Source organism: Pongo abelii, chromosome 7 (genome assembly GCF_028885655.2).
Source record: "Pongo abelii isolate AG06213 chromosome 7, NHGRI_mPonAbe1-v2.0_pri, whole genome shotgun sequence".
NCBI lineage: Eukaryota > Metazoa > Chordata > Mammalia > Primates > Hominidae > Pongo > Pongo abelii.
The window spans coordinates 58,898,133-58,911,562 of record NC_071992.2 but is presented as its reverse complement, the minus strand read 5'-3'; the positions used below and the strand labels follow the sequence as shown (position 1 = coordinate 58,911,562).

At 42.6% G+C, this 13,430-nt stretch overlaps 1 protein-coding gene across 1 annotated transcript in view; it reads left to right on the top strand.

Moving 5' to 3' along the window:
* The window catches only part of LOC129060971 (carbonic anhydrase 13-like), a 36,350-nt gene extending 24,899 nt beyond the window's left edge, over nucleotides 1–11,451 (top strand). The window contains exon 7 of the mRNA XM_054561543.2: nucleotides 11,002–11,451. Coding sequence (XP_054417518.2) covers nucleotides 11,002–11,121 — 120 coding nt within the window. The 3' untranslated portion in view covers nucleotides 11,122–11,451. The remainder of the gene's footprint in view (nucleotides 1–11,001) is intronic.
* Nucleotides 11,452–13,430: the final 1,979 nt, after the last annotated feature.

Below are 13,430 nucleotides of genomic sequence, written 5' to 3'. Positions count from 1 at the left end.
AATCATGTTTTCCCTCTATCTCAAGGATGCTGTTATTTCTTAAAGCCACTTGGAAAATAACTTTTTGTTTAGTTTTGTTTTTTGTTTTCAATCCACCAGTGTTTTGGAAGAGAATATATCAAAATATATAGTTTAGTTCCTTAAAAATAATAAAGTTAACCTTATTAAAAATATCTACCTGCAAGTTTAGGAATTGTGAGTGCCTAGCTGAGGATTCACTACTTTGTCTTATCTGAGGCTCAATGGATTACTATTATCAATGTGGCTTTTATGCAGAGCAGTATATAAAATAATAGCTCTGTTTTAGAGCTCTGAAGTGATTGTTAATTCACTTTGGAGCATTGACTTAAATCTCCTATAGTAGGAACACTTTCACGTATTTTAGTTTTTAACCAAATTGAGAAAGTTATTTGAGTAACAATTCAATTTATTAAAATCTGATATTGTGGTAGTTTTAAAAGTTAAAGAATAAAGCAAAAGAAAAAAAATTCAGTCCCAGTCTAACCATGAAAAAATACCAGGCAAAACCCAGTCAGGGGACATTCTATAAAATAGTCAGTATTCTCAAGGTCGTTAAAACTGCCAAGGTCATCAAAAACAAGGTAAGTCTGAGATACTGTCACAATCAAGAAATGCCTAAGGAGATATGAATACTAAGTGTAGTGTTTTCCGGATTTTTTCCTAGGGTTTTCTCCACAATTTCTTGCCAAGTCACAGTTTGACCTAAGGGGCAAATCAGATGTTTTTCATTTTCTTTTTCTTTTTTTTTTTTTTTTTTTTTTCAGTGATAAAAATTTCCATTTATTTAAAGCTATTTATTGTAGCTGTAAAAGTGAAAGTATAGATAGTTGTCCTAATAAAATGGAAATGCAAATGTATAAAAAATAGAAATTAATTGCTAGACTCTTTAGTCTATGTTGTTCTTCACAGTATCCTTATGTACTTCTATTTTTTTTTCTTTTATTATTATTATTATTATTATTATTATACTTTAGGTTTTATGGTACATGTGCGCAATGTGCAGGTTAGTTACATATGTATACATGTGCCATGCTGGTGCGCTGCACCCACCAACTCGTCATCTCGCATTAGGTATATCTCCCAATGCTATCCCTCCCCCCTCCCCCCACCCCACAACAGTCCCCAGAGTGTGATGTTCCCCTTCCTGTGTCCATGTGTTCTCATTGTTCAATTCCCACCTATGAGTGAGAATATGCGGTGTTTGGTTTTTTGTTCTTGCGATAGTTTACTGAGAATGATGATTAGTGCTGGAGAGGATGTGGAGAAATAGGAACACTTTTACACTGTTGGTGGGACTGTAAACTAGTTCAACCCTTGTGGAATTCAGTGTGGCGATTCCTCAGGGATCTAGAACTAGAAATTCCATTCGACCCAGCCATCCCATTACTGGGTATATACCCAAAGGACTATAAATCATGCTGCTATAAAGACACATGCACACGTATGTTTATTGCGGCATTATTCACAATAGCAAAGACTTGGAACCAACCCAAATGTCCAACAATGGTACACTGGATTAAGAAAATGTGGCACATATACACCATGGAATACTATGCAGCCATAAAAAATGATGAGTTCATGTCCTTTGTAGGGACATGGATGAAATTGGAAATCATTTTCTTTTTCTTGATTTAAGTCCATTTTTCTCTCTCCGAGTCACTCATTGAGGACTAAATTCTTAACTGCCATGCCAGTGAGTGATAAATGTACTATTTTCTGATCCTTTTGAAGACAAGTCTGTCATTTTCTCTGGAGGGACAGCTTCTCTTGCCAAGTCTCTTTGGGTTATCCTAAATCATCAAAATTGGGTTACTTAGCTGAAATTCAATGTGCAAAATACTTGGCTTTGTTTCTACTCTCCTTTTAAAGAAAAACAACCCTCTTTTGTTTATTATGATATTATTTGCATGCAGTGAAACTCATGAATTTTAAGTGTGTGGTTGCTGATTTTGGTAACTGTATATAGACATGCTACAACTACTACAATCAAGATACAGTTCTCAACCACCGCGGTGGCTCACACCTCTAATCCTAGCATTTTGGGAGGCCAAGGCGGGTGGATCACCTAAGGTCTGGAGTTCGAGACCAGCCTGGTGAACATGGTAAAACCCCATCTCTACTAAAAATACAAAAATTAGCCATGCATGGTGGTGCGTGCCTGTAATCCCAGCTACTCAGGAGGCCGAGGCAGGAGAATCGCTTGAACCTGGGAGGCAAGGTTGAAGTGAGCCCAGATTGTGCCGCTGTACTCCAGCCTGGGTAACAGAGCAAGACTATATCTCAAAATAAATAAATAAAAGATAGAGATCTCAGCCAAAAATTTTCTGGTGCTCTTTTGCAGTCCTTTACCTTCTTCACCATAGTCCTAGGCAACTACTGATGTGCTGTCACTAGAATTTAAATGAGTCATACAGTAGATTTTGGTGTTTGAGTTCTTTTACTGGTATAATCTTTTTAAGATTCACCCATTTTATTTTATTTTTTTCCTGAGACAGAGTCTGGCTCTGTTGCCCAGGCTGGAGTGGAGTGGCGAGATCTTGGCTCACTGCAACCTCTGCCTCCCATGTTCAAGTGATTCTGCTGCCTCAGCCTCCTGAGTAGCTGGAACTTCAGGCATGCATCACCACGCCCGGCCAATTTTTGTATTTTTAGTAGAGATGGGGTTTCACCATGTTGGCTGGGCTGGTCTTGGACTCCTGGCCTCAAGTGATCTACCCATCTCGGCCTCCCAAAGTGCTGGGATTACAGGTGTGACCCATGGTACCTGACCCATTTCATTAATTTTTATTACTGTGTAATATTCCATGGTATGGATATATTATATTTTTAAAAAATATATTTCACAGTTGATGGACATTTGGCTTGCTTTCAATTTTTGGCCATTATGAATAATAGCAATCCATATATGCATATTAGGAGTAATTTGCTCACTTTTGTGTGGACACATTTGTATATGTCTTGTGTCAATACCTAGGACTGGAATTACTAGGTCATGTTTGTTTAATTTTGTAAAGTACTATTATATTGTTTTCTTTTCCTTTTTTTTTCTGAAGGAGTCTCGCATTGTTGCCCAGGCTGGAGTGCAGTGGTGTGATCTTGGTTCACTGTAACCACCACCTCCCGGGTTTAAAAGATTGTCCTACCTCAGGCTCCTGAGTAGCTGGGATTACAGGCACTCGCCACCACACCCAGCTAATTTTTGTATTTTTAGTAGAGACAGGATTTCATCATGTTAGCCATGCTGGTCTCAAACTCCCGACTTCAAGTGATTTGCCCACCTTGGCCCCCCAAAATGCTGGAATTACAGGCAAGAGCCACTGTGCCCAGCTGAGTAAATTACTACTATATTGTTTTCTAAAGTGGCTGTGTCATATTAAATTCCCACCAACAACATATGAGATTTCTAGTTGCTTCATACCCCTGCAAGCATTTGGCATTGTCAGTTTTTCTAACTTTAGGTATTCTAGTGGGTATGTGTGTGATTTTAATTTGCATTTATCTAGTGACCAATGATTTTGAACATTTTTTATATGCTTATTGGCTATGTATGTATCTCCTTTTGTTAAGTATCTGTTCAGATTATCTGTCCATTTTTACATTGGGTTGTGTGCAAGAGTTCTTTATATAGTCTGGATAACAGCTCTTTCTCAGGCTGGGCGCAGTGGCTCACTCCTGTAATCCCACTGAAAGAATCTCCCCGGGGCCTGAAAGCTTAAGGGAATGAATAACATTTCCCTCCTCAGGCCCAGTCCCAAGGCCCAAGGCCACTTGCTCCAGCAGCGTGCGTCAGCAAGATAGCAGAAGCAGGAAGAGAGCTGGCGGGAAGACACATACCCCCTGAAGATCTACAGGGAGGCAGTCTGGGTACTATGTAGCAGTCAGATCAGACTGGGACACTTCCTGTTTACAGAGAACTGTAAAACTCCTGCCCTGTCCTCACTTGGGACTGACGCCATAGGCCTCAGCCCATCTGCACCCAGGGATGCAAGGCTCTTGTATTGTTTCAAACCCCAAGAGCGCGCCAACAGACAACACGAGGTGGTGTGGAGCAACCGGCTGTTTTAATGAATGCCTGGGTGCAGACGGGCTGAGGTCTAAAATGGCGTCAGCCCCAAGTGAGGACAGGGCAGGCAGGGGTTTTATAGTCTCCTGTAAACAAGAAGTGTCTCAGTCTGATGTAACTGCTGCGTAGTACCTGGACGGCCTCCGTCTCGGTCTTCAGAGGATATGTGTCTTCCGGCCAGCTCTCTTCCTGCTTCTGCTATCTTGCTGATGCACACTGCTGGCACCAGTGGCCTTGTGCCTTGGGACTGAGCCAAAGGAGGGAGGAGTTATTCACCCCCTGCCCAGCTTTCAGGACCCAGGGAGAATCTTTCATTCCTGTCTATTTGGTTATAGAAAAAAGGAAAAGCGATGACTTTCTCAATAACTACTTCAGGCATGACATAGGGGTGGTGTGAGCACCTTGGAAAAAGAAAAACTTAATTTTTGGGGTATTCTTGAGAGAAGGGTTCGTATCCATCATGTCGCTGTAGCAGGAGCATCATCTGGATTGTTTGGTGGCTAGTGGGATAACACAGGGGAGAAACAAGAGGAACCCAGTGATGAAGATTACTGTCCCTACCAGTATTTTAAATCCTCCTAAATTAGAGAACCACCCTCCTAGAAGGTTTGTTGGGTCCCATCCCTTCCAGGTTTGGACTGATACATGGGCTACTTTTCTGATGTTTGAAGCGATTTCTAGAACCGCTTTTCCGTTATCATCTATGTTAAGACAGCAATTAGAGATATTAAACTTACCATAGACCCCACCTTCTTCTGCTAGTAAGTAGTCTAGTGGTAGCCTGTTTTGTTACGAGAGCATTTCTAGGGCTGAGGTGGTTTGGTTAGTGATTATCTTTAGAACAGCTGGTAGTCTAATTGTTCTATTTAGCATATATATGGAAGTGCAATAACCCCCATGAACCATCCTCAGCCCAAGTGGCAGGACCGTAATATTCCATGATCCGTTTCGGAGGCCAGTCGTCCTCTTGCCATCTTTGGCTCCCTTCTACCTCCAAGGATTGTTTTTCTCTGGCTAGGTTATACACAGGGACTCCGAGGATGTTGCCCGCCTGCTTTGAAAGTAAAAAGAATCCAGGTTTAATTGTGCCTAGGAAGCAAGTACCTTGCTAGGGATAAGGTAGCCATGAGTATGCCTGGGTTCCACATATCCAAAGGAATCCGTCAGAGGCAATCCATTGGAGGCTGGTGTTCATAGGATTGTCCCACAGTGCACTTAGGCTGGGGTATGCCTCATAAGGGTTGTGGTGTTTGTACAGTATCAGGCCTTTTTTGACAAGACATAATTGAGGTAGCTTAAGTTAGAAGGAGACCAAGCTCCGTGGGGTAATTTTGGCCACCCCTCTGCTGTGGAGGCGTTGACTGTTAGGGTTTGGTGACAGGGGCTTTCACCTATGGCATGATGAGTTTTATCATTCCACTTGCGGGATATGCACACCGTCCCTGTTACTGGAAGTGTCCAGGACTGTGCGCATTCCTGAGGAGTGAAAGTGAGGCTGGAGTTTTGGGATGCTAGTAAGTAAGGGGGATTGTCTATCCCATACCATGGCCACTGTTGACTCATACGGGCTTCCCTGCATACCTAGCAATTGGACACATTCATGGTAAGGACGGTGCGTTCCCCTAGATCTACAAACAAGTTTTTTCCTGCCTTGGGAAGTGATACGTCTGCTTGTAGTTTTGTATAAAGGGATGGAAATGCCACGGGTGATTTTGGAGAGGAGTTGTTGGCTTTTGTTTTGGCTATAATCTGTTCTCTCCTTGTATCCTCTAGCACTTGAGTTTTTACTCCCCATTGTCCATTTGTGGTGAAGCAAAGCCACTGCTTACCTTTTGGACAAATAGTCCCATTACGACTGCCAGATACTCCTAGATTTTTTACTTTATATTAACTTTTCCCTGATTCAACACATTCCTTGATTAAGATTCCATAACAGGATTTTTCTATATAAGTATAGTAAGTAAAGGATTGTCGTATTTTTCCTCCATAGTGGAAAGACTGATAATGAGAGGTGACAGTGTGCTGGCAGTCCTCGCAGCCCCTGCTCACTCTACGCGCCTCCTCTGCCTGGGCTCCCACTTTGGCGGCACTTGAGGAGCCCTTCAGCCTGTGGCTGCACTGTGGGGGCCCCTTTCTGGGCTGGCCAAGGCCGGAGCTGGCTCCCTCAGCTTGCTGGGAGGTGTGGAGTGAGAGGCGTGGGCGGCAACTGGGGCTGCCGGCGGTGCTTGTGTTCCAGCGCCAGTTGCGGGTGGGCGTGGACTCGGTGGGCCCCGCAGCGGTGGGCAGGCCGGCCTACCCCGGGCAGTGAGGGGCTTAGCACCTGGGCCAGCAGCTACTGTGCTCAATTTTTCACCAGGCCTTTGCTGCCTTCCCGCAGGGCAGGGCTCGGGACCTGCAGCCTGCCATGCCTGAGCCTCCCCCCAACCTCCGTGGGCTCCTGTGCGGCCGAGCCTCCCCGAGAAGCACCGCCCCCTGCTCCACGGTGCCCGGTCCCATCGACCACCCAGGGGCTGAGGAGTGCTGGCTCATGGCTCTGGGACTGGCAGGGAGCTCCACCTTCGGCCCTGGTGCAGCATCCACTGGGTGAAGCCAGCTGGGCTCCTGAGTCTGGTGGGGACTTGGAGAGCATTTATGTCTAGCTAAGGGATTGTAAATACACCAATTGGCACTCTGTATCTAGCTCAAGGTTTGTAAACACACCAATGAGCACCCTGTGTCTAGCTCACGGTTTGTGAATGCACAAATCAGCACTCTGTATCTAGCTACTCTGGTGGGGACTTGGAGAACCTTTGTGTCTAGCTCAGGGATTGTAAAGGCACCAATCAGTGCCCTGTCAAAATAGACCACTCGGCTCTCTGTAAAATGGACCAATCAGCAGGATGTGGGTGGGGCCAGATAAGAGAATAAAAGCAGGCTGCTGGAGCCCACAATGGCAACCCCGCTGGGGTCCCCTTCCACACTGTGAAAGCTTTGTTCTTTTGCTCTTTGCAATAAATCTTGCTGCTGCTCACTCTTTGGGTCCACACTGCCTTTATGAGCTGTAACACTCACCGCAAAGGTCTGTAGCTTCACTCCTGAAGCCAGTGAGACCACAAACCCACCAGAAGGAAGAAACTCCGAGCACATCCAAACATCACACGCTGCGTTTAGGAACTGTAACACTCAGGGCGAGGGTCCCCAGCTTCATTCTTGAAGTCAGTGAGACCAAGAACCCGCCAATTCCAGACACAGTAACACTCACAGCAGCTCAGAGGGGCTGCTGTGGACAGTAGGGCGGGTACTGATACCAGATGCAAGGCTCTTGTATCACTTCGAACCCCAAGAGCACACCAACAGAACACGAGGTGGTGTGGAGCAACACGAGGTTTTATTGAGCGCCGTGGTGCAGACGGGCTGAGGCCTAAAATGGCATCAGCCCCAAGTGAGGATGGGGCAGAGGTTTTATAGTCCTCTGTAAACAGAAGTGTCCCAGTCTGACGTGACTGCTGCATAGTACACGGACAGCCTCCCTCTCAGTCTTCAGAGGGTATGTGTCTCCCAGCCAGCTCTCTTCCTGCTTCTGCTATCTTGGTGATGCACACTGCTGGAGCAAGTGGCCTTGCACCTTGGGACTGGGCCTGAGGAGGGAGAAGTTATTCATTCCCTTAAACTTTCAGGCCCTGGGGAGAATCTTTCACCCAGCAGTTTGAAAGGCTGAGGCGGGAGGATCACTTGAGGCCAGGAGTTCAAGACCAGTCTGGCCAACATAGCGCAACCCTGTCTCCACTTAAAAAAAAAAAAATTAGCTGGGCGTGGTGTCGCCTGCCTGTAACCTCAGCTACTCCAGACGCTGAGGCATGAGAATCGCTTGAACCCAGGAGGCGGAGGTTGCAGTGAGTCGAGATTATGCCACTGCAATCCAGCCTGGGTGACAGAGCGAGACTCTATCTCAAAAAAAAAAAAAAGTGATTCCTTGGGCCTTATTAGAAATTCCAGTTCACAAGTTTGGGGTAGGGTCCAGGGATCTGAATTTTTAAGAATGAACTCAAAAGTATTTTCATTCAGATGCTTTGGGACCACCCCTCCCAAAACTGGCTTAGAGTGAGACATGCGTGTGCACGTAATAGATCCATCTAGGAAGGTTAGTTAGAACTGCGTGGGCAAGGGGCTTGGAAGCCATGCTGACACATTTGTTTTGGGTGCCTACAAAAATGTTAGAACTGTGATGTATTATAGGGATGTATTTGGAAATGTTTACACTAAAATGAGACGATGTTTGGAATTTGCTTAAAAATAGCCTAGTTTGGGTAGGATGGCAAATGGAAAAAGAGCTTTGGTGGGAGAACGGATGGAAAAATTGGCTGTGTGTTGAAGCTAGGTCGTGGATTCCTGGTGATTTATGATGTTGCTTTTTCTACCTTTGTGTACTTTTGAACATTTACATAATAAAAAGTAAATTAAAAGGATAGGGGAAAATAAGGAAACAGAAAACAAGTTTCTCTGTGGTTAGTGCATGGCTTGTCAAGATGGCTTATTTATTGAAACTTCTCAGCTACCTCTCAAGTTTCTCATCTGTAAAAGGGGATAATTATATATTATTGACAGGGGTATTTTGACTGAGGTAATGTAAAGCACTTAACACAGTGCCTAGTCCATTATGTTCCATAACAGAACTTATTTTTATTATTACTCAATTTTGGCAGGCAGTGGAGTGCTATCAAAGAGGTTTGAGCATGAGAGTGGCATAAAGCTGTTTACAGAACCATAGAAGAGTATTTTAGCTTATTGGAGTTGCTACACAATGAAATTACAATTTCAGCATTAGAGTCAAGGAAACCAGCAAAACAGGTCATACCTGCTTCAGCCTCAAGGCTGAACTGGGAACATTTCTACTGGGAACCTGTAGGTTCTGAGTCAGCTTTAGTGACAGAGGTGCAGCTTTGCTGCCTGAATAAGGCCTGGAACCACATAAGGGGACAAGACTGGTGGGAACCAGCCAGAGATGTGCATTTTAAGGCCAGGGCAGTATTGGAGGACACCCAGAGCCAACAGAAGCAAATCTGAATGAGGACTGGCAAATACAGGGTCGACCTAACTGGGCTAAATGATTGTGAGACCCAGTTATAAGGGGAAGGGGTTTGGCGAGATATCAGGACAGGTCTAGGGACTCTTACCAAAATACACAGGCTGGTCAGAGAAGGAGCTGAAGTCAGATCCAATTCTAGACTGGTGAGCTGAAAGTGCTACTGGGACAGGGAGCCATGATCAACTTTCAGAGGGGTTGAACTCCCAGAGGGGCAGGAGCTAGGGTTGTGGGAGAAAAATAAAGCCAATATCTTCAGAAGACTCAGCGGTATCACTGTGGAGGCAGGTTGCTTGATGAGGCCTGTGGACTCATGCTTTAATTCAGGACTCAGAATTCCTGCACAGCCACCTGGAATGACCACTCCAGACAGACCTGGATTGTCATGATCTGCAGAAGGCTAGGTATCTTTCCTATGGTCTCAGAGGTTAGATTTTATTAGCCTCTGCTATTTGACTTGACCAGAGATTCTCTTCAGCCTCATGTGGTTTTAGCTATGATGATCTGGTCTAATGAAACATGAGTAATAGTACGTTGTAAACACTTGTCTCCTTCCCATATCTGTACTTAAAAAAAAAAACCTCAAAATGGCCGGGTGCGGTGGCTCCCGCCTGTAATCCCAGCACTTTGGGAGGCTGAGGAGGGCGGATCATGAGGTCAAGAGATCGAGAGCATCCTGGCCAACATGGTGAAACCCCATCTCTACTAAAAATACAAAAATTAGCTGGGCATGGTGGCACGTGCCTGTAGTCAGTCCCAGCTACTTGGGAGGCTGAGGCAGGAGAATTGCTTGAACCTGGGAGGTGGAGGTTGCAGTGAGCTGAGATCCTGCCATTGCACTCCAGCCTGGTGACACAGCGAGACTCTGTCTCAAAAAACAAACAAACAAACAAAACCCTCAAAATACCACATGTGGAAAACATGGTTGCTTGTATATATGATGGTTGATCCTATTGCCATAGAGCATGGTTATAAACTGTTGCCTATTTCTTATAAAGGACCTCTCTCTCCTCTGCCCCTGTCCTGGTTAGTACTGTACAAGAAACATTTTAGGCATCAGGTATTTGATGAAAACCTAAAGGATGTGAATTTGCTTGACTCTGAGATTAGATGGTTAACAAAATTTAGAGAATGTAGGTTCTCATTCCTAATAATTTGTCTTCATCAAAATAAAACAAACACCAAAGATTTTCTTTTATTAATTGACAGTATAATTTTGGTGCATATTTTTGAGAAGATAAAATTAGTTTTAATTTTTCCAACTTCACTTTAGACCTGTACTAAATCTTAATAAATAATATTAAGCCACCAAGGGATTGTTAAAAATTTATAAAACATATTTATAATAGAAAAGTTTTCAGCAACAAAAAATAGTGATGTAGGTTGATATGTATTGGCATGCAAAGATGGCTAGGATATATACTAAGTGAAAAAATTAGGTTTCAAAACAGCATATATAGTTGAGTTCATTTTTGTCATAAAATGTATGTATGTGTGTGTGTTTATAGATTGAAAAACATTGAAAAACTTTCTCTGATTTCTAAATATTTCCTCTTTAGGAATAAGAAAATAAGAAAATAAGAAATAAACCACACTCTAGATGTTTCCTCTTGTTGGCCAGGCTGGTCTTAAATTAAAAATGCTTATACATTTAATTTTGGAACCCGTAGGTATTTGTACAGTGATGAGAATTTAGCAAAAGAGTTGTTTTATTATATATGACATGTAACAGAAAATTTTCATTGCAGTATTTTTTGTTCCTGGTTATAGATATATCTTAATTCTTTATGCAGGGTAATTCGTTAATATTGGTGGGAATTTCTATGCTGAAGCTAACTCTTTTCTTCTTCTACAGCTAGCCAAATTTCGCAGTCTCCTGTGCACAGCAGAGGGTGAAGCAGCAGCTTTTCTAGTGAGCAATCACCGCCCACCACAGCCTCTGAAGGGCCGCAAAGTGAGAGCCTCTTTCCATTAAAAATTGTCACCAGTGAACTCCCCCAAACATGGCTGTGGAGAGACAATGAAACAAATCAAAGCACAAAAGTATCTGCCAACATCTCCTTTGTGGAATTCTAATTTATAGGAAACATTTTACTATGAGCCTCAGTGTCACAAAGAAAACCAGATCTGTCTCTCTCTCTCTTTAATTTTTTTTTATTTTTTTAGTGATAGAGTCTCACTCTGTCACCTAGGCTGGATTGCAGTGGTACAATCTTGGCTAATTGCAGCCTCCATCTCCTGGACTCAAGTGATCCTCCCACCTCAGCCTCCAGAGTACATAGGACCACAGGCATGCACCAGCATGCCTGGCTAATTTTAATTAATTTATTTTTTTTAAGAAATGCAGTCTTGCTATGTTGCCCAGGCTGGTCTCTAGCTCCTGCCCTAAACTAAGCCTCCTGCCTTGGCCTCTCAAAGTGCTGGGATTTCAGGCATGGGCCATCAAGCCCAGCTGACCCAGATCTCTTTGCTAACTTATCTGTTTCTTATTGCACTCATGGATATTCACAGTAAGCATTGTTCGACATATATTAAAACCCATGAAATATGCCAACTTCAACCTGTGTGAAAATATAGTTAACATTGCAAACTTTAGAACGTATTAAAAATTTTACCTTGCCATAGAGACTGTATTAGTCACAGCTCTCAATGATGTTAGGTGGAAACTTATATCTCAAATGATAGGATTGTGATGCTTTTTTTGTAACAAGTGATTCTGCTTAATATTTTGTTATTCCAATTCATAAAAAGTAGGTTATGTTTTCCTATAAGGATAATTTTTGCAGTGATTATATTGCTATCTCTCATTGCATGATACCTTTAATAAAATGAACAATATAAGAGTTAAGGGCAATGGGATAAAACTACTTAATGGGTCTCCTCCACTGATCAACAATATTCCATATAGTCTTGGTGAGGAATTTCCCAGGATATAAATGGCTATTTACACTGTAATGAATTATACCATATATAATATTCACTGAGTAATGTTAATAATGAACTGGCTAATAATTGACAAGATGCAATGCCTGCCAGTTTATGACATTAACATGGTTTGAAACTAACATATGACATAGTATCAGTGCAGTCAGAGCTGCCCTCAGACATGAAGAACATGTTGCCCATTTTTGCCTGGTGTTTTGGCAGCAAAGCAGGAAGCAATTTTGTGTGGGTCATTGTTCTGTCAATTTGTGGAAAAAATTACTTCAGTCTCATATAAGTATATAATGGGTCCGTAAACCCTTCAACCCATTTCCATGGCAAAACTCACTTTTCTTTTTATACATGTCTCTCAGTCTCTTAATTTTATCAGGTGGAGCTTGATCTTAATTTTAACCTATTATCTTTTATTTTTGTTTGTTTTTGGTGGGGGATAAGAGTGGTGTTTCTTTTGCCCTTTCTGTTACAATCGGAGGGACACTAAGCATTAACTTAATAACCACATTTAAGACTTGAACACATGCTACACTTTTGTCATCTCCTGACATAACTTTACCTGAGTTTCCTTGATTTTGATGATTTGTTTCTTACATCTCTCTTCCTCTGGATGTAGTTTTTTTTTTTTGGATGGAGTCTTACACTGTCACCAAGGCTGGAGTACAGTGGCATGGTCGTGGCTCACTGCAACCTCCACCTCCCGGGTTCAAAGGATTCTCCTGCCTCAGCCTCTTGAGTGGTTGGGATTACAGGCACATGCCACCATACTTGGCTAATTTTTGTATTTTTAGTAGAGATGGGATTTTGCAATGTTGGCCAGGCTGGTCTCAAACTCCTGACCTCAAGTGATCTGCCTGCCTCAGCCTCTCAAATTGCTGGAATTGCAGGCGTGAGCCACCACGCCTGGCTTGAATGTAGATTTTAATAATTGAACTTATTCTGTAATGTTGATAGAATAACTGAGTATCAGCAAATTGTGTAACAGTGATGGACACTGTTGCATAAGGTGAGCTCCTGAAGAGTGAAGCTAATACTTTGGTCAATGTTCTTTTCCCCTCAGTGTGTAGTTTAAGGCTTTTAGAAGATTGATCTGTAGGAATTATTTAATGAATTAAATATTTAAAAAAATTTTATTTGATGTCTTTAGTAATTATCTCTCTGCTTGAAATCAAATGCACTGTAAGTTAATATAACATGTAAAATACATTATCTTTTGAAAATAGTTTCTTTTTAAAGGAATGCTAATTAGTTGTAACTTGTAAACCCAAAAGTTCTAATGGTTTTTAAAAACCAGGGTTGAGTGGAAAAGTGTTTGTTTAGTTTGGAAAGACATGTGAATTTCCTAGT